Source organism: Mytilus edulis, chromosome 4 (genome assembly GCF_963676685.1).
Source record: "Mytilus edulis chromosome 4, xbMytEdul2.2, whole genome shotgun sequence".
Classification (NCBI taxonomy): domain Eukaryota; kingdom Metazoa; phylum Mollusca; class Bivalvia; order Mytilida; family Mytilidae; genus Mytilus; species Mytilus edulis.
In genome coordinates, this window is record NC_092347.1 from 89,946,632 (window position 1) to 89,969,012 (window position 22,381).

General features: G+C 31.0%; 1 protein-coding gene across 2 annotated transcripts; it reads right to left on the minus strand.

Moving 5' to 3' along the window:
- Window positions 1-801: 801 nt before the first annotated feature.
- Window positions 802-20,586, minus strand: LOC139520964 (sorting nexin-2-like). 2 transcript variants are annotated; one of them, XM_071314079.1, is made up of 13 exons: window positions 20,472-20,586; window positions 17,523-17,552; window positions 15,905-15,986; window positions 14,567-14,790; window positions 12,783-12,884; window positions 12,079-12,220; window positions 11,624-11,702; window positions 11,071-11,263; window positions 8,201-8,294; window positions 6,882-7,087; window positions 6,200-6,343; window positions 5,457-5,609; window positions 802-4,134 (listed from the first exon to the last, which is right to left on the minus strand). In XM_071314079.1, the coding sequence occupies exons 1-13, from the start codon at window positions 20,550-20,552 to the stop codon at window positions 4,084-4,086; spliced, it is 1,581 nt and encodes a 526-aa protein (XP_071170180.1). In that variant the 5' UTR covers window positions 20,553-20,586; the 3' UTR covers window positions 802-4,083. The 2 variants fall into 2 exon arrangements, with proteins under 2 accessions (XP_071170180.1, XP_071170181.1); XM_071314080.1 differs by lacking the exon at window positions 17,523-17,552.
- Window positions 20,587-22,381: the final 1,795 nt, after the last annotated feature.

Consider the following 22,381-nt stretch of genomic DNA (forward strand, 5'->3'; position numbering starts at 1 on the left):
TTTTTTCGCCCCTATTCAATATACCCTTACTATGGGTAGTCGAAATTTCAGCCTTTTATTATAGTAGATTTCTTTTTGGGCAGATGAAGCCATATAGTCTGAGAGAAAACCACAGACCTTTTGATAAAACAGACAATCTTAGTCAATTATGATTGGAGTCAAGTGCACCTAAGTTGTGTGGGATTCAAACTCACAACCTCAGTGTTGACAGGCTACTGAAACAGCAGTTCAACCACTTAGACCCCTCTGACACCGAGGGTCACTAGTTGCCATTGGGCAATAAGCAAACTACAATCAATCAACTGATATATCTTATAACCCTTAATCCATGTATATAATCACTGATGTGTTATATTTTTCAAAGTAGCAATCCTTCTTACTTTGTTTGTGACATCACATAATTTAACCTACACGATTTCATCATGTCACTAGTCATATGTATTACAGATAAAGCTTGTCATATAGAGGACTCCTTATTTTAAGTAGGATGATGCTGTTTTGTACTCTAGTTTTCTGTATATTTCGAAAAATATTTCTTTCTATATTCCTTTTTTTAAACACTTAGTCAGAATATTGTCAGTTTTCATCATTAAATAACCATTTATATAATTGCCCTGTTTGGTTTTCCATTCTTCTACAGCATCTTATCCCTTAATCATGCTCATTGAAGCATGAACTGTAACTTATGCCTGCTTTTGAAGCACTCATTTAATGTTATACCTATTTTAATGTAATAAAGATTGAAATATACACATCTTATATATGCAATTTTAAAACATACAAAAAGTACAAAGATTGGGATAAATAAAATAATCAATTTATTTGCAAAGTTCTTGTTATTGTAAATTGTTGAATACACATATAAATGAACACTTTACATTTCTTAAATAAACAGCCATATTAAACACAATCTAGTGATGATTTATAATCTATCAATTCTGTCTGAATACAACACTTTAATGAATTTTGTATATATTCTGTTTAAATATGATAAAAGTTGGAATTCGATATTTCTGGTAAACTTTTAGCAGATGTGGTTAAAATTGCCAAAAATTATCAAATTTTATATTAATGGCATAGTGTATTGGCAGATATTTATATATATGGTATGTAAGCTTATAACATTGGAATAAGACACAGTCACAACTCAACATGTATAAAATGAAAATCAATCAATCTCATAGTGAGGTTTCCATATTATGGAGATGTGGTTACTATAATCTCAAACTGATTGTTCTACATTGAAATACTAGTATTTTTATGAGGGAAAAATCTTTGTTTCATTACAATGTTGTTTAAATATCAAAGGCAATTAATTATACACTGGTAAAGATTTTTCTTATCAAAAGTTGGGATGCTTTTTACACCATATCTGCATTAAACTAAAAAACTTAAAAGGAAAAAAATCTTTCACTGAAATGTAATGTATGCTTAAAGAGATGACAATCAGAGGCTGGGTATTTTGACTCAAATCTCAAGTGTGAGTTATGTACATACAACCTACTTTTATTTATTATATTGCAGAGCTTCTTGTTTATCTTGTGCACTTAAAACAAAAACAAATCAATAAACACCAAAAAATGTGCATGGTTAAAATATACAGCACCTAAGCTGACTATATATTTTACTCAGAGTAAGGCTGAGTCTGGCATATATTGTATTCACCTTGCCTGTCCGTACGTGTGTCCAACTAATAATTATCAGGTACTAAATAGAAAGTTTTTGGTCAGCAGCTTGGCAGTAAAAATTTGTATCTTGTGAGCACTTTAAATATATGTTGAACATCAATTTCTTGTTTATGTGTGCTTTCTAATGCAATTATATACAATTAAATTAATGACAACTAAATCAACATTTAAACTTGTCTTTACCACAGTTAAGATACTTAAAACAAAATAAAAGTCAGATTTCCTCATTTAATGAATGTATGTTTAATCTAACTATTTCTCCTTTACTGTAAAATTGAGAATGGATATGGGAAATGTGACAAAAAGACAACAACCCAACTTATTTTCGTGGATACTTTATTTCGTGTTTAGCCTTTTCTATCAAAATTTCAATTTAATTTCGCTATATTTATATTCACTTGATGTTGTTAGACGAGGAAAGATCCAGGTTTTAAATTTTCAAGACCATTTATATTTGTGTTATTTTTCTTCAAACGAAAGTAGCGAAAATAAATTGCACTTGTAAGTTAGTTGGTTTACAGTATTCACATGTGCCTTATTATACTACAAAATTATGAAACATCTGTTTAACGACAAAATGTTAATCTAATCTGAGTCTACATACAATTTTTAGCTGAAAAAATAACAATGCAAGTTAAAAAATTGTATTGGTTAAAAATGGGAATATTGGATATCTAGTGTTTTTAATGAGAAAGAAAAAATGATACTTTCAAATTTGTTTTGCCTTATATTTCTTTGCCGTGGTCTAACATAGCTAGTTTTTATGCTTAACTAGTTTTTTGTTCATAGTTGGAAAATAATAAGGTATCCATTAATGAAGAAGAGTATTATAAAGGATAATTATGGCAGTACACATTTAGGCAAAAATGATTCAAATAATCAGTTAGTCTTAGGCCTATGCTTATATAATTTTGTCTTTCATTCAAATCAAGTATGAAATATAAAATATAATAAATTAATAATAAATTTTGAAATATTCAATGTCTACTTCTATCTATTTATGTTGTCACACATTTACATAGGGAACCAAAATCTATAATTTCTACATGTTTTTAGACATACAGTTAATAATCCTTACATACAATGCATTTCCTTGACAATATTTTGTATTATTCAGAACAAAGTCAACATTACTTAACAAACAGTAAACATAAAAACAATCTCCCTAAATAATGTAACAAAATATTCTTCACATCAATTCAAATCCATTACAGTCAGAAATAAATGGTCTAGTTCATTCAAATCCATAAAATATGCAAATTTTACACATGCTTAACTTAGTCCCATTTTGTTTTCCTATTTTCCAAAAAAATATTAAAACATAACGGAATGCTTAATTATACAGAAATAGTTAAAACTTAAATTGTAGAATATCTTCAGTATAACTCATGTCCCAATTGCATGCCTCAAGCAGTTCTTCAAAATGAGTTGCTATTTCACAGAAATATTTTTGGGTATGATTTCTTGATCACACTATTTACTCATCTAACTGAATTCATACCTTTTTCTCTTTATTCATTTCTGTCAATTTAATATATATTATATATGATGATTTTGGCTTTTATTTGCTCTAATTCTATAGCTCTAAATAACACAGCTTTAAGAAAATAATGACATTTATAATCACAGTTTTTTGTGTAATTTCTTTTTTAAATTACTGCTTTGAAAAGTGCTTATTAATGCTGACAAAATATTTCTACAACTAAAGCAATATGTATTATTCAAGGTCACCCATTCTGTATCATAAATATTGTACTATGTATAATAAATCTTATGGAAGATTACAATATTTAACCAGGAATTCTGTAAAGAATATTATAAATAAGGTATACTGCATGCAATAGTCTCTGAAGTAAGGAAATATACAGTTAAAAGAGTCAGTCTTTCATATATTTTCCTCTTCTGGACTTCAATGTGACAAAATTTCTTCAAAAATGGAAATATGCGAATTTAGATATAATTATCTAGTGACATCAGATGGGTTACTGTACAAATTGACAAATCCTTACATCTTGGTCCATTATTGTTCCATCTGTGGTTAAACACATGAAATGTTAACAGTAATACATGTACATGTATCTAATTATTTTAATATAGTGTTTTAGGAGAACTATTTGAATGCAAATTTCATGATTCAAACATATTTTTTCAACTAGTTTATTAAGACTAACATATATATTATATATCACAATATCTTTTATTCAGAAATATTAGCTTTTTCATCTTTCCCAAATGTACCCATAATTTACAGTTCATGCCCATAATTATTGAGACGGGTTCATCTATGAACTAATTGAAAAACTAAATTATAAAAAAAGTTTATCATTGTTTTTTGTTCACAATAGTTCATGACCTGCATGAGTGACCTTTGCACTTCCCATCGCCTTGGTTACTATCATGCTATGGCTTTTGCTTCAGGTAAAAAGGCTTCCCAACATTTGATTAACTGTAAAATAAAGCAAAAGTAAACTAGAAGATATTTTTTTCTTCATACAGTATTTTATGAAGTTAACTATTTACTCTCCATTTGAGTATATATAAAACAGGTTTTAAGATATTAATTAAATCTTTGGTCTAAAATAAATGTAATAAAAACCTGTTGGCTGTAAATAAATGGCTTGTTTTACATATATACAGAATACCAACCGCGCAAGGGCTGTACAGCCAGTCAAGGTCGTTAAAAACTTCCAATTGTTGTATACAGAGTTAAAAAAAGTTTACCAAAAAATATTCAATAAAATATTTCAAATATTTTAATCTTTAGTATTAACCCTTGTCATGCGGGGGCCGTAATATTACGGCCTTGAAACTTCTCCGGTCTCGTGCGGGGGCCGTAATATTACGGCCTCAATGAAAAATGGCGCTTCACATTTTTGGTGTCAGAATTAACAAGTATGAAGACAAATTACTCCAATTTCAAATACTGTCTTTTGTAGAAAAGAGTTAAATCTTTCATCACGATACAAATTTTTAATTTGTGTTGACAAATAAATGAAAGAAACGAAAGAATGTGGGTGGGAATTACCTTGCAGGGTTTCATACGAATAAATCGGGAATCCCCATTTCCAAATAGACGTCATGTAAAAATTGCAAATTAAGATATAATTTAAAATTATCTGTTGCTAAACTTTTTTTTACTCAGTATAAATCTTGTAAATTACATTAATATTCTTCTGTGTGTCTCTGATGTTGTTCATTAGTTTTATAATGTGTACTAAGCTATGTTATCCCTTTTCAGACATTGATAAGAGAATCAAATCTAACATGGTAAACTTCACACTTTCAGTTATAATTGAGACAAGTTTGATTTTGTTACCGCGGTACTTGTTTTTTATTGAAGAGAGAGTGTTGACCTCTTGATGTCTTTCAGCATTTTTGAGTCATTGGGTTGCTGTCTCATTGACATATATTCGTCATTTCCTTTTATTCATATTTAAAAAGGAATTTATGAATTAATTAATTCTAATTTACTCAAATATAAGAAAAATGTATTCATTCATTTATATTTGAGAATGTCTTGAATGAATCTAAAAACTTTGCAGGAGATGCTAAACCAAGAATTCAGTCATGTATACTTGATTTGTATAGGTAATCATTTGCTATATAATTCAGATCAAGTTTTGTAAATAGTTGCTACCTGATCTATATATGTCTCTATTCACATAAAATCTCCAGATCTAAAGAAATAATTTTTTTTTGTCTAACTTATAATAGAACCAATTTCATTGTCATATTTTTAGAAACCCTAACATTTGATAGGCCAGTTACCTTTTGTTGATTTTCCATTAGCTGCTCTAGATATCTAACTACAGTTGTTTTAAAGTCTTCTACTCTGTGTCTATCAAATCTTCCCATTTCTTTCCTTATTGTCTGTGAAATCTTTTCAAAATCTTCCTTTCCTTTCTCAACCTTTTCAGACCACTAAATATAACAAGAGAAATCTTTAGAGTAAGGCATTTTATGACTGCAGTTTTTTGTTCGTTATACTACATTTATGCACTGATATAAACATTTCAAAGTAGCAGTTACTTCCTGTTAAAATTTTCCTCAGAGTTCGGTATTTTTGTTATTTTGTTTTTGACTACCGTAAGTAATATTTCCCTCCTCAATTTGTAGTCTAGTCACCACACCCGCCTTTTGACTGTTGCGTAGTAACCACACCAATTCATTAGCTGTTGTCACAACCGTCAACTAACCTGTACCATGTCAATACTTCCACCCACTTACTGTTGTGAAATTATCACTGCAACCCAGTAGCTATTGCATAGTTATTATTGACATCCTCACAATGTTTGATCTCTTTATTTGTTGTGCAGTTATCCATTTTGATGTCCAATGAACAGACAGGTACATTAGCATGTTACCTCCCCTTCCCTACAACTTCTAAATTGGTTTATTTTTCCTGCTCTTACCTATATTATTTCATTCTGTTTCTGAGGTACTTTATAATTTCTAATGGTTAACTAGAGAGTTAGTATTATTTTCATTTTTTTTTTGGTTTATGGTCTTACCTCTGTAATTTCATTCTGTGCCTGCGGTACTTTATCATTTTTACCGGCCAACTCTAACTTGGCTTTATTTTCTCTTTTCTTGGTTAATGTTGCTTCCGCTTCCTTCCACACTTTGTAAGTCTTAAATCGTTCATGAAAAACTTCCTATAAATAGAACACAAAATAAAGTAAGACCTTAATTGGATTTCTTAATGAGAAAAATGTTGCTATTACATGTATGTGTTCATTTCAACAACTGGTCTGAATTCTGTCTAGAATCTTCTATGTGAGATTGGTTCTTAACCATATTGCTTATAGTGAAATCTAGATACCTTACTTGGTGAACAATTTTGTTGGGTTGCTTTATCACTGACTTTTACCCAACATCAACATTTTCTATACCTATATTATATTTTCTATTTATAATTATATTATGTAAAAAGTTTAATATTTTGACTGTCTTCACAGTATTTGTATCACTTTTCAGAAAAGTTCTGATGTATATTGTTTGTATATTGTTTGTATCCCTTTTTAAAATCTTTTAACTAACAACATATATGTTATTAGACATTGTTCTCATCCTGAATATTCATGTAATAATGAACAATCTAACTATCGCTCATTTATTATTAAGAATAATTTTAAAATATGACTAAGATGAGTTAACAGTATGCATATGTCAGTCACACTTAATTATACCTACTTTTACTGAACCTAACAAAGAAATATAATCTTTCAGTAACTCTGCCATTTGGTAGAAATCATTATCGGCCTGGTCGTGTTGTATTATTTCTATCCTTTCCTCTGTCTCAGCTAGTTGTGATAAGGCTCGTGATAATGCAGTATGCTCCTCAGCGTTCCCTAGCATGGCTGCACTCTTGGAGAAGTGCATTGTGGTTAGGCTTAACTCTGTCAAAAAATAAAATAAATTGTTAGTTGTTGTTTTTGGCACTAACCGTTAAATAGTTTTATCCCAGGGCTTCGGATTTCCCTTTTCCTGTTTCCTGGAGAAAAAAAGAAAAAGGTTTGGTAAGCTAAAACATAAGTACAACTTTCCCATCGGGTCAGTACATTGTCTGTATGTGGTACTTTCTGGTGTGTTGTATTCTTGTTTGACAAAGTCAGTTATTGTACAAAATCTAGTTTAGAAACTTGTTCCCTGGAGTAATCACTTGTTTCCTTGGGATTTCAGCAATGGTAAGTTATTACCAGTAAACAGTAATAGAGGTCATGAAGCTATGAGTTTGCATATAAATATTTAATCTCGGCTGATTCATCAAAGAAAGGTAAATTGTTTGACTTTAACAGTAATTTAGGTTTTCAAATAAAGTTGTTTGTTTTTCAATTGTTCATATTTCAAGCTTTTTTTCACACTTTAAAAAAAACTAAGAATGGCAAAGTGAAAACTGCTGCTGGAAAGTAAAATTGTAACATAAAAACAAACCCATTTATGTCAGTATTTGTGATGTTAAAAATAAATAATATATGTACTAAAAGATATCATTATTAAAATCTAAAAGGTAAATTCTAAACTATAAAATTATAAAGTGATTTTATTGGGTCTAAGCTTTCTATGTTCTTTCCATTTTTTAAAGTGAGAGACAAATTGATTAGTCTGTTTCAAAGAATACAATACACTTCTATATTTCATTATGACCAACGTTGAATGCACTATTCAAGACATATTAAAACGTTTAAACCCGTTACATTTGTTTGCACCTTTCCTAAGTCAGGAACCTGATGTTCAGTAGTTGTTTGACGATGTGGTTCATCAGTGTTTCTCGTTTTTTTTTTATATATATTAGACAATTGGTTTTCACGTTTCAATGGTTTCACACTGGGGCCCTTTGTAGCTAAACTGTTCAGTGTGAGCCAAGGCTCAGTGTTGAAGAATGTACCTTGACCTATAATGGTTTTTCTTTTACAAATTATGACTTGGATTGAGAGTTGTCTCATTGGCACTCATAACACATCTTCTTATATCTATAAGATGAATCCAAGTATATATCTTAGTTTTCTTACCTTTCCGATGATGCACTAAAGTCTCCATACTGGAATGTAATTTTCTTAACTGTACATCTAAGTTTTCTACTTGTTGGTGTCTCTCATCAAACCACTATAAAAAAGGAAACATCTGATGCTTTCAGTACATATACATTTTTTACATTTCAATTTGATATATTATAAGAAAGTTAATTTTATGGTGACTTTTATGGCCTTCTAATTTTACACCAGTACCATGATATCATTATGGATTTATTGTAGTAAATACACAATAGCAAAATTGTCTATTACTGAGGCTACATAAACACAAAGACATGTGGTATGATTGAGAAAGAGACACTATCTACCAGAAACCAAAAGATGAATGATAAGGCCATAAGGCAGTCAATTAAAGTTACCAGAAAAGCAGTTAAAAACAAAAATTAATGCAAAATGGTGATAAAGCAACATGAACTCTATGAAATGACTGTATTATTTCTGTAAAAAAAACGTTTTTAACCAAAATCCACATCTACCATTTCAGGCAATGACCTTTCAAGTATCAGCAAATATCCCCCTTTCAGGACCCTTGGTCCTAATCTCCCAATAAGATTAAAATTGAGAAAGGGAATGGGAAATGTGTTAAAGCAACAACAACAACCCGACCATAGAGAATTAGTATTCAGTAACAATTACAACCAAAGTTCATACCTAGTTTACAGAATTAAGAATAATAGACATTTACTTATAATAATTACAATAACTTTTATTTAAGTTCTTGTTAATTAAGACCTTAATATGTTAGAAATACAAGTATACTAACTTATCTATTGAAGGAACTGTTGGTCAAGTAATGATAAATATACTACCAAATAAATGGGGAACATTAAATGAAAAGAAAAAAAATGTATATAACAAAATAAACAAATACAGTTAGGAAAAGACTAAATACATGTACTAGTACACATAAGATACTAAATATTGATTGATGTGAATTGCAAAGGTTAATGTCATAGGGAACATAGACCACTCTGGCACCAAGGCCTTATAAATTGAAATTTGACATTGTGATCAGATAGTCCCTGAATCGTAAGACTACAGAAGACCACTCTGGCACCAAGGCCTTATAAATTGACATTTGACAGTGTGATCAGATAGTCCCAGAATCGTAGGACTACAGAAGACCACTCTGGCACCAAGGCCTTATAAATTGACATTTGACATTGTGATCACTTAGTCCCATAATCAAAGGACTATAATTCAATCCTCTGGGTGCAGGCTTCACTATATGTTTTATTCTATCATGCACTATAAACCATGTGGTCATGGATAATGTACATATATATTTACAGACTGTAACAACATATAATGTGCAAACTAGGAAATAAATAAAATATATGTAGATTCTACTGTTAATTTGATAATAACTATCACTTCATTGGCTATAATTAGACATGTATCCTTCTTTCTGGTGTAAAAAAGTTATAAATATCTGATAATCAGCATACCTACTTAAGTTTCTTAAGTTTTGTCAAAACAAAGACTAGTTTCACAAATAATAACATGATTTACAAAAAAAATAATAAAAAATGAATTAAAAAAAACAAAGGGAGTGCACACGCTAAAACGGCTCGCCTGCTTTATCGTCAAATTGAAAAAGCCTTCCTACAGGTATAACAGAAACTTAACCTCAACAATGATCCATTAAAATAAGGTCATGGTCAGATAAATGTGTACAACTGAAAAATTACACTATATACAAATAGGTAAATTCCCTAGGGTTGCAAGATGAGTATCCCCATGTAGCCGTTCTGCAACAGGCGAGACAAAAAAAACTACTTAATTCTATATAAAAAAGAGTGTTGACTAAAAATGCAACATAAGTATGGTTACAGCAAACACATAAAACAACAGGTAGGTTTACCTCCATATCCTTATAACACTGGTCATCCATGGGCAGAAATGGACAGAAATATGTCTTAGACAAATACGTTAACATATTCATCATCTATGGAATGGACAGAAGTATGTCATGGGAGAAAAAGTTATATCTTTTTTCTTAACCTTCTCAAGCTACTGGAACAAGAATGGTTCATCTGGTTCAAGTAGATTGAGAATATGATGACAGCATAAGACAACATCATTGAAGTTGCCCAAGAAAAAAAGTGATAAACAGATTGTCCATTTTAGACTGATTTACACTGTTTTTTCTTGTGTGGGTTGTTAGCCTTGTTCATGTTAGGGGAGGCACACACAAATTACTTGTTTAAATTGTTTCAAATTTTTTCAATGAAGAGCCTTTTACAGCTAACTTTACAATATGGATGTTGCTCATTGTTGAAGGACACACAGTGAACTATAGTTGCTAACATGCATGTCTTTTGGATTTTAGTGGATAGTTGTCTCATTAGCAATCATGCTACATCTCTTTTATTTTTATTTAATATATATATATATAAATAAAAATCAGGACATTTTCTCTAAATTGAAAATTGAAAATAAAAAGATTTTATCAAAGAAAATTTAGTTCAGTTACCGTAAAAAAAGTATGTCACCATAACCAAGTTAAATGATTAAAAAGCCTTTTCCGGCTCCAAGTCAAAATAAAGTACCAGTTTTCCTGAATTCAATGCAGAATTATAAGTTTAGTTCAACCAGGAATACTACAGGGCTAGCACAGCACATAAGTAACTATCAACTCTTTATCAATAATGATAGCTTGAGTCACTTTTACTATATTAAATCTCTATCGAATAGATAACAGATTTCAGTGTTTAGATGAAAGGTTTATAGAGAGAACAGTGTAAAAATGTTATTAAAATGTAGCAGAAAAAAGTTGTCTCCCCTATGATGATACATACAAACATGTCCGCCTTTCACTATCTTGTAGAGGTTGTGACTATCCTTACCTCATCTGACTCGTCCATTTTAAATGATATTTTATCGACTGCATCTCCTACTTTATGGAACAATCTCATCACGCCTGCACCACTTAAAGCTGATGTATTAGTAGACTTGGGTAAATCTCCCTCACGTTCTAAGAAATCACGGAAATCTGGATCCATTCTCAATAAAGGATGGGATGCTGTTCTGGTTAGGAATCTATTTTCCAATAAAACATACAATGTATTGATCAATATTAAACATATATTATTTAACAACAGTGAACACACTTTAATGACTTGCCTGCTTTACCATGATGAAATTTATATTGAAAGTTTTTAGATAAATGTTTTTACATGAACTAAGCATAATAAATGATCTATGTAAATAATGTCAAGTTCAAATGAACCTTACCAGATAGACATGTCTCTCTTAAAATCATTCCAAATCTAAACGTAGTTGACATATATTGCTTATAGTATCTGAGAAACAGACCAATGCAATGAACCATGAAAATGAAGTCAATTATACAGAACACTATCCGCCTTGACAATAGAGGATATTTCAGTGAATACTAACCTTTCAAGAGCAGCTCTTCTCTTTTCTATAAAATCTGATGATCCTGAATCATCTTTAGACACCTTTATTTTGGTCATACCTTGAAATAAATAAATAAAATAGTATGTCTTAACAAATAAATTTAGTGCACTGAGAGCTTTTCTAGATTTACATTCATCCAGAATGCCTAAATGATTGAAAGCAAGAGATGTATGAATATGTATGTAGAAATGTTAGCAGCTAAATGACCAGAATGAAACTAAAAAAGATTAGCAAAATTCAGCTAAGATCAGCTTTGCCTGAGGGAGTTTGGAACCTTAGCAATTTTTACTAAAGCTATTGAACAAAATAACATTCCTTAAATGATTTTTTTTCATTCTATATTTTATTTTACATGTTCAAGTTTCATATCTCTTTTCCTAATAACTTATATTTTACATCTGATTCTGTATACTCAATTTTTGTCATGTTCTTACCTATAACACTTTTTTCTGGAGCAGGAGGTACTATAACACCTTTTGAAACATGTTTTTCTGCTAACTTTGAATGCAGTCCTAAAAAGTCACTAAATCTACGTAACACACTCAACTCAGCTTTACGGAAGGCAGGTACTGAAGTCTGAATTGTATAAATTGTTAAGTGTTTATAAGCTTTTTATGTCATACAAAGAAAGAGGTTTTTTTTCTCAATAAATTACATAATGATTTAATTCTTAAAAATAAACTTACTGTTGCCTATAATTGCTTTTATCCACTTTGACTAATATATAAAGAAGCTATGACTTGTAGTTACTGATAAATATATGAAGTAAAGTGCATGTTTGTGCATTTTAATAGAATAAATTTTCACAAGAAACTGAATACTGTCTCAGAGTATGACATATCCATATAAGCTTGGTGTCTTACATAGAGAAGATATGACTTGTAGTTGCTGAAAATGTGTCTAACAGATTTAGGAAAACTTTTAAACTCCCTCCTTTTAAGCTGGTGTATAAATATTGTTGCTTAGAATGTATAGGAATAGCAATATATAATGTGCATTGTTTAATCAAATATTAAAAAAAAAAGTATGAAATAAACTGGATTAAGAAACTATCCCCATCTCAAAACCAAATGGGAAAAGTACCCAGTAAGCACAAATCAAGATAAAATGTTTCTTATATATTAAATGACTATCATACCTTAGTTCTAACTCTGTACACCATATAAGCACCCATACCATCTCCCATTTTCTGGGGATCTGATACTTTTATATCTATTGTGAATTCATCTTCTTCCTCCTCCTAAAAATATAGAAAACAAAATATTTGTCAATGCTTGCCTTTGGTTGTCGCTCTTAGGTTAGTAGGTTGATACATCCCACATTTCCATTCTCAATTTTATGTTATTTTCAATAAAACTTTTATTTAATTTTTCTCAAACAAATGTAAGTGTAACATACTTTTCATGGCTATTTCAGAATGTTGGCTTATAAGTTGTGGATTGCTTATACGGATTAGACTTTCAAAATATGAAACCTCTATACTTATTATACTACCAATTATTCAAAATTATTTTAGCAACTATGATTTTTTTACTTTTTTTTGAAAAAAATATAAAAATTCTAGAGATTACGATATTGAATAACCTGACTGTGAAGGATTTAACACTTGAAGGAAACTTGAATGTTTCAGATAAATCATATAAGTTGTTACTGGTTAGAGGCTGTAACCTTAAATATCCAGATTCTTCTTTGTGATACATTGTATTAAAAGATAAAGGCATACATGTGCAAGCAGTATAAAGTGTTGGTTTTTAAAGCCAGTTTTGACCTACATGTATATTATAAAATTCTATGGTTTTTTTTAGGCCTTGGTTACACCTTACCGGATAGCACAAACGGACGCCTAACGGATGAAAATAAGAGTTGTCCGTTGACAAAATTGTTATCCGTTGGGAGTCCGTTGATGTACTGACCGAATAAAACGGAGGTGTAACGGATGTATAACGGACAGAACGGATGTCGAACGTACATCCAACGGACGAGTACAGCATAAAACGGACACATAACGAAAGCAAAAGGGATGAACAAGATATACGGAAAAATCAAAGGCGACAATAATAATACATGTAAATCGCAGAAATATTCAAAACGTTTCTGTGTAACTGGTTTTGGTTTGTTCTTCAAAATTCCACCAAAGGGCAGTGTCTGGCCTGAATAAGAACTGCTTGATTGTGTTGAAGTGCCTATACTCTAAGATTGATTATGGATAAAAAGTATTCATGAACATTAAGAAATCTGAAATACCAATAATTGGCACTTCTGACATGAAATTTTCAATTGGCATTTATCTGTTTTAGATCCGTTCATCATCCGTTTTATCCTTTATCACCCGTAGAAGTCTGTTTCTCATCCGTTTTATTCGTTAAACGTCCGGTAGAAGTCCGTTGGTGAATTTATCTTCCAGACCTCCAACGGATGTATAACGGACACTTTATGGAAACGAAACAGATGAGTACCATACAAAAGAGACGCCTAATGGACGTTCAATTTTATCCGTTGGACGTCCGTTCAAAGTTTTGAACATGCTCAAAATTTTCCACCGGACAGAACGGACGTCGACGGATAAAACGTACGCTTAACGGACATGCAACAGATATGGACGGACGTCTAAAGGATAAGAACGGACGTCTAACGGACATGAACGGATTGAAAAAAAGTTATCTGTTAGGCATCCGTTCGAGCTATCCGGTAAGGTGTTACCTAGGCTTTAGATCTTCCTAGTTGTAGTATAAATCTTTGATATGCCTTTATGAGCTAAAAGGTTTTGATTGGTATAACACTAAGATTCAGCGGATATCCGGAATAAGTGTTATAACTGATATGGTAGAAATTGAAAAACTATGCTGGCAAAAGAAATTGTTTGTTTTTATAACATGTGGATCAGTTTTCATTGTATATTTTATATATCTATACAACACTCACCTCTTCCTTTGAAGGTTTAGAAGCTGTTACTTTAACAGCTGACGAGGAGCTATGTGAGGACACAGATATTTGTGGAGTAGGTGTTGGTTCCTCTGTAGGCTTTGGAGGTTCTACAGAATTAAAAGGGTTGGACTCATCCTTTTTTGAAGGTTCTGGTTCAGGGACTTCCTCCTCCTCCTCCTCTTCTTCCTCCTCAGAATCAAGTTTGACCTCATCACCTTCACCTGTTTTATAAATAAATACATGTAAAAAAATATGTCAATGCATGTATACCGACTTTAAGGAGGCTCGAGGGTACAAAAATTTCAGAAAAATTTTAAATACTTTTTTTTAATTATAAATTCTAGTTTTTACACTATTAATTGTTACTTTATGATATGGTCAATAATCTACCCAGAAAATCAATTTGTTTTGGCCCCAGGTGACTTTTAAAATATACATATCATTGAAAAAGCTGCAAATTATAATTATCTCCCTTTGATGCAAAAAATGCCATTTTTTGGCATTAATATGAAATATCGTTTTTAACTCATCGATGACCTATATTTCTTAATATTTTTTTCAAATAAGTTGTGCTTGGACTTAACTATTGAAAAATTTAAGCGATTTCTATAATTTAGTTCTTCTTTTATTTCAATATTACCTCTTTTTCTCCTATTAGTTCAACAGAAAAAAAGGACCTTAACACAAATGTATCCTTCTTTCGGAGGCAGATTGTAAGCTTAAATGAATGGTGACCCCATTTTTTTATTTCATTTTTCTATTAAGTATATATGATAAAGTTCATTTATAGAAAAATAAAGCGAAATCCTATATTAAAAAAAAAAGATTTATACCCGCAAGCCCCCTTAAGCAGCTGAGACGGGATTGCTTCACTTGATTGTAAATATTTAGCCAGCCTTAAGCAGTTGAGCTAGGGAAGTACATGTACAATATCTGTAATCATTAACAACTAGCATTACATATGGAGTGAAGCAGATTACAACTGAATGAATCATCAACTCTATATCATTTCCCTCTAAAAATTACCTTTACACTACAGAACTTACCAACAAACAAAGCACAAATAGGCATCATAACATCCATATTTTTTATAAACTTTACTTTCAGTCTTTTGTCAATAACTTGGACAGATTGTAAAATACAATGTTCATGATGTTCAATGTGATAGATTAATTGAGTAAAAACTATGTAAAGCTGCTTCACATTTGTTTATTGATATTTATCATTGTTTATGTCTTATAGCATGTATGGTTCCTTTAAAAGTTGTTTCAGTGACACATATCAAGACTTATTACTTTGTAGTTTGTAAAATATCTTAATAATGTAACAATTTACCACTAAACAAATCATCAGTGTTTATATCTGCTTTAATTGGTACTCTTGTTGGTTCTTGTTTTGAATCTTCATCTGGTTGTTCCTGTAAGAATAAAACCCTAGCCTAAGTATGTTAAGTACCTAATCATGTTAATAGTATAAACTAAAAGGTGTGCTTCCTCCTTTCTATATTTTAATAGCTAACATCTTATTGTCAGTTTGTGAAGTTATTTTTTACAAATTACTTCTAAATCTGTCATATTTTGTCACAATGAATTAGTTAAGTCAAATGTCTAAATTGAATAAACCATATAATACTGTAAAACTAGTATCTACTTATATAATATTTGCATTATGTGTCTTTATGCAATCAGCATGGATCTCTTGTTCCATTCAACCCCAAGTTTAATGAAATGCACACTGAAAGTCTGATTTGTTTCTTTCTCAATCCCAAAGACTTGAAGAAAAGCAAATAATTCAGAATACTTTTAATCATGTTAATTGAACCTATAACTTATATAAAACCATGAAACTTGCATGTATAATTCACAAGTCAGTATTAATAATATTATATTAAATATATCACAAATGAAAAGAAATAACATGAAAATGACTTCTGGTGGTATGTATGGGCAAAGCAATGTCAGGATATCATGGTAACAACAATTGAGTAGAAATTATAATGTAGAATGTGTGTGTCAAAGTGACAACTAACACAAGTCAATTAACAGTAGCTGCATATTGGAGAAACATATACATATAGTCAGATTTTTTATTGTAAAGTAAAACTGTGTACATGTAAAGGAAATACAATATTTTACAATTCTAAAAACTTTAAAATTGTAAAACATACATGTATAGTCAATATATATATGTATATTAATACCAACCAGGCTTTAAAAGCATTATATGACTGATGTTTATAGATATAGGAAGGTGTGGTTACTGTGGTATGTGTGCCAATGAGACAATGTTTGTTATATTATATATTAAATTTAAAAATCATATCAAATCTTGTATACATCTGAGGCTTTAACCTTCTATAGATAGTTTCAATATATCAGTAATTAATAAGTTGTGTTTAATAATGTGAAAATAAACTTTTAAAAAGTGAAAGTATCTAAATAATTTTAGGTTTGATCATGTACATGATGTAAGGGATTTTGTACATGTTGTTAATATAAAATTTGGATTCCTAAAATCAAAGTAATTGTTGGTGATAAATGTAACATATATGCTTTAATGGTTTACCTGTATAAATTGTGACTTGGATGGAGAGTTGTCTCATTGACACTCATACCACATATTCTTTTATCTATTTCCTTGTCACATGTACATTTTTGTGCATGTGTATATGTCATTGTACGTATAGCAATGGGATTTATGATTTTTACCTGCATCTTAGTTAAATCATGATTAAATACCTGCAGCTGTAATTTAGCATGCTGTTATTTATTTAATTATACACTTGTATATTTATAGGAATATAGTTTATAAGTTTCACCAATGAAATCAAATAAATAAATTAGATCTCATATACATGTATAGATCAAGTAATTAAAAATTTGCATCGACTATTATATACATGATAGGAATGTTGGTATTGAGAGGAATATTTGATAGTGCATATTTTTCATACCTCAGTTTTTGATTCATCAGTAGTTTTCTTCTGAAATCAAAGCTTAAAATCAGTATATTTCATGTTTTATTGGCTAAAATAACAAAGGGAAGAATAGTGAACTATAATTAAGTACTCCACTACTTCAGGAAAGTGACATCATATCATAACTTGGTCTAGTGTAATATATATAGCTTGTTGATATTTATATGTCAAATTTATCAATACCATACCTGTCAACTGACCCGTATTCTGTGGGTATGACCTGAGATTTTCAAAATTCTAAGGCATCACCCGGGACACCCGCCAGGTCACTGAATAACCAGTGAATTCCGAAAATGACCCTTTTTCACCTGGATTTCTTAGCCTTGAGATCCATTTCATAAGAGATTTTCCTTAGAAACACTGGCAAATTCTTTCATCAACAGAAGTACAGTTGCTGTGTAAACTGTCAAATTAAGTTACACATTAAGTGCATGGGTTCACTTGACAGCTTTGGTGTCAAACACACTTTTAATTAACACCAATTATCTTAGCTTTAGGTCGTAAATAAATTTCACTGTTGTTTTACAAACATTTTTCAACTTGAGTTAATGTTACTTCCCCTTTTTTGTCTCCATTCAAAATTTTTCCTTACATTTACGTTTTTTGGGGTAAAACAGATTAAATCTATAATAAATACTAAGAATTCTTTTCATCTATACTTCCTTTAACCATGTTAACTGTTGTTAACTTTATTTCACTATACTCTAAAGTCTAATTCCAATCGCACAATGGAATAGATGATTAGCAAAGGCTACATAGCCACTCACAACTTGAGGGTGAAATACTTAGCTTGTAGAAATTTGAATAATATAAATAACAGAAGAAGATAAGGTACTTCTACTTCTACTTCTACCATATAGTGACCGCCTTCAACAAATTGAAGATTATGTCACAGGAGGAAACTTACAACAAGACATAGATTGAAAAAATGTACAAGTTTTTTTTTTTTTTTTTTTTTAAAATACGAAAAATTAAAAATATAAAATGTTTTGTATAATAAAGTAAGATGTTGTAATTAATATTGATGCTTTGAGATTGAGGATTTGAAAGAGTCTACTGAAGTGCAATTTACAATGTTATCTGGTAGTTTGTTCCAGTCGGTAATAGTTCTTGGAAAATATGATTCTTTTCTGTACTGTGTTTTGCAGGATGGAATTTGGAAGCTGTTCGAATTAGAATGTCTTGTTTGTCTTTTTTGAGGAATTAATTTATTATTTTTAGGAATTGCAACCTTTTCGTGTTCAATTTTGTAAAGCATTACCAATCTGGAGTCTTTTCTTCTGTCAGAGAGACTGCGCCATTCAAGATGTTGTAACATGTTACCAACGCTTGAGGTGTTTCTGTATTTGTTGGTAACAAAACGGGCAGCCCTCCTTTGAACTTTTTCAATGCTATCTATGTCTTGTTGTAAGTATGGATCCCAAACAGAGCAAGCATACTCTAGTGATGGTCTTACTAGGGACTTATATGCTTGCTCTTTAATGGATGTTGAACTTATGTTCAGGTTCCTCCTTAGAAAGCCTAGTGTGCTATTAGCTTTCTTGCATATGTTGTTAATATGCACATCCCATTTAAGGTTGGAACTGATGGTGACCCCCAGATATTTTGCTGTTGTTACATGTTCTAATGAATGATTGTGTAATGTGTAGTCAAATGTGATTGGTTTTTTATTTCTGGTGACTGAAATTACATTACACTTATCTGGGTGGAATGCCATTTTCCAAGTAGTTTCCCACGATGCAAGTTTGTCTAGGTCTTTTTGTAATGTTAATGCATCGGAGTTTGATTTTATTGCCAAATAAACTATTGTGTCGTCTGCAAATAAACGTACTGTAGATGTTAGACCAGATGGAATGTCATTAATATAGTACAAGAAGAGACTTGGTCCAAGAACTGACCCCTGTGGAACCCCTGACTCAACTGCAACATACTCAGATTTTTCCCCCTCTAGAACTACTGCCTGTTTGCGATTGCTTAGAAAATTTTGTATCCAGTAATTTAATTCCCCCTGTATCCTGTAATGATGAAGCTTATTAGTTAAAAAAGAATGTGAAACCTTATCGAATGTACATAGTGTGACACAAATTTATCAAAAGCTTTTCAAAGTGCAATGAAATAATGATTAATAAAACTTTAAATTACTTAACCAAGTGAACATGTTTTGGAAACTTTGATTTAAATTATAAAAAAATGTCCCCTAAATACTGAAATTCAGCTTTTACTTCCTTCTTCTGGTCTCGTTGTCAAATAAGTCTGAGACATTAACTGATTAAGTAGTCTGGTAAATATAGGAACTCAAGGAACACAATACCAATTTCATTTTTAATAATTTTTTGTCTTTGATATGAATAAACGTTACCTGATGATCGTGTTTATTTGTTTACATTGAATATGACGTCATAACTTAAATAACGCAACAACTAAAATCCTCATTAAACAACAAAACCAAAATCGAAAAAGTTACAGTATTTCTGGTTTTTTTCTAACAAATTTTGAAGTTAAAATATGTCTGAATTAAAAAAAAAAATAAAAAAAATATAATATATAATTTATCGAGAAAACCTCACAAAAAATACAGACTTCGTCCCCTTTCACAGGTAATGCCTGCCTCATATTATTTTGATACCAGGAACTTGAGAAACAACCTTGCCAATTATTGTCATTCCAAACAAACAACTGTGTCATGGTAATAAATGGTAACTAATATGATTTTTTTTCTTATATAGATAAATATATGTCTTTAAAGCATGATGTGCTTATGAGTAACACCCTAAAATAGTATAAACGTCAGTTTGTCAAAGGAGCCGGTTTGACTATGAGGAAAACATTCGGGTGTTATTTCCTGTTTTTAGATGTCAATTAGAAGTTAAAGTAAGATTTCGTTCTCATGATTAAAAGGGTTAAGATTTGCATCAGTTAAATAACCTCTATAGCTTCAGAAAAAATGTCATCTTCGTTGTTTTCGTTCGATTCCTCCATCGGGGGTGGTTCTCGTTCGTCTGCCATCTTTATTGTCACGTGATATAATCATTTAAAATCCATACAATTTTCGGAATGATAATGCGATACGAACAAGGATGGATTATTATACGGATTAGTTTTAACAAAACGATCATTTAGACGTATTTACAATTTGTATATTAAGCTGACTTTGCACAGAATGACTTTATGTTTTGCAGAAACCTAAAATAGGAGATAATAAAAAAAAAATAAAAACGAATTCTAATTATTCAGTTGTCCGTCTCCGGAAACAAAGCGTGCAGGTGTAACGGTTTATTTCTTCCTCTGTGATATTTTATCCTGAGGATAATTTGTGAAATTATTTCCCATTATAATATATATATTTTTTTAACAATTTCGCTTTATTTCAAATACACTATTATTATTTCATTGTATTTTTAAAGGATAATTTTTTTTCTAATAACTCTTCAATAAGTTAACTACCCAGATAGAATTTCACGGCAAAGGACAAAATATCGCAGGGAAATAGTTTCCTCCAGATAAAAGAATAATAACAACTACTGTGAAATTTTTTCTTCCGGATCAAATTTCACCCGGATATAATTTTGCTTTACACAGGCACTTCAAGTGTTTCTATCCATGTCATCCAGTCAGATACTAAACGAAGTTCCAAACGTTCAGAGTCCGAACATCAGTGATGGTCATGGTAATCTAGTAGGTGAACATTTCTCTGTTCATGTAATGTTAGTATGCCAGAAACCAAAGAGTATGCGCAAAGATATTTCTTTGCCGAAGTGTAAAGAGATCGATATGACGGAACTTAAGAAGAACATTGTAGATTCTTTTTCATGTTCTGGAATAGATAGTTCTGTACAGCAACTAGTCGAACGTTATAAAGATAATTTAACCAATATCTTTGGTAAACACCCCAGTCACGATCAAATCAGTTATTTTAATACCTAATACAGAATGGTATTCAGACGATCTTAAGGCTGCCAAAAGAGATAAGCGAAAAGCGGAGAGAAAATGGCGAGATTCGAAATCATGGAAGTTCATCATCAAATTTTAAAGGAAAAGTGTAAAACTGTTGGTAAACTGTTGTATATCGCCTAGGAAACATATTACGTACTCTTCCAAAATTGAGAATTGTGGAAATGACCACAAACAGTTATTTAAACTAACAAAACATATAATGGGTAAACAACAACAAACCCCGTTGCCAATTCATCTTCGGATTTAGAACTGTCAAACTCATTTGCTGATTTTTTCGTCAATAAGGTCGTCACATGATAAGAGATGGGCTAAGGGACCAAAACGTTGTGAAGGGTGACAACATTGCATTTCTACAGGCTGATGTTGAATTCACTGGTACACCTTTGTTGTCGACATTTAAACACACAACCAATGACGAGATTCGAACTATCATACAAAAAGCACCTAACAAGTCCCGCGAGCTTGATCCTATTCCGTCCAACCTCTTGAAACAGTGTTCCGAAGTTGTCCATGTTGTCGTGCTACTAATTTCAGATATCGTGAATGCATCATTTGACGAGAAAATCGTGCTGTCATACTTCAAACAGGTTCTTGTGAGACCTCGTCTGAAAAAACCGGGACTTGATTCTGAAATTTACAAAAACTGCTATACAGACCGGTGTCCAATTTACCTTTTATTTCAAAAACTCTAGAAAAGGTAGTTGATAAGAGACTAAATGTTCATTTGGACTCTAACTCATTGTGTGATCCAATTGAACAGTCAGCATACATACCACGCTATTCAATCGAAACAGTATTAGCTAGAGTACATCATGATATAAATGCAGCTTTAGACAAACATTCATCAGTGGACTGGTATTAGTATTTTTGGAACTTTCCGC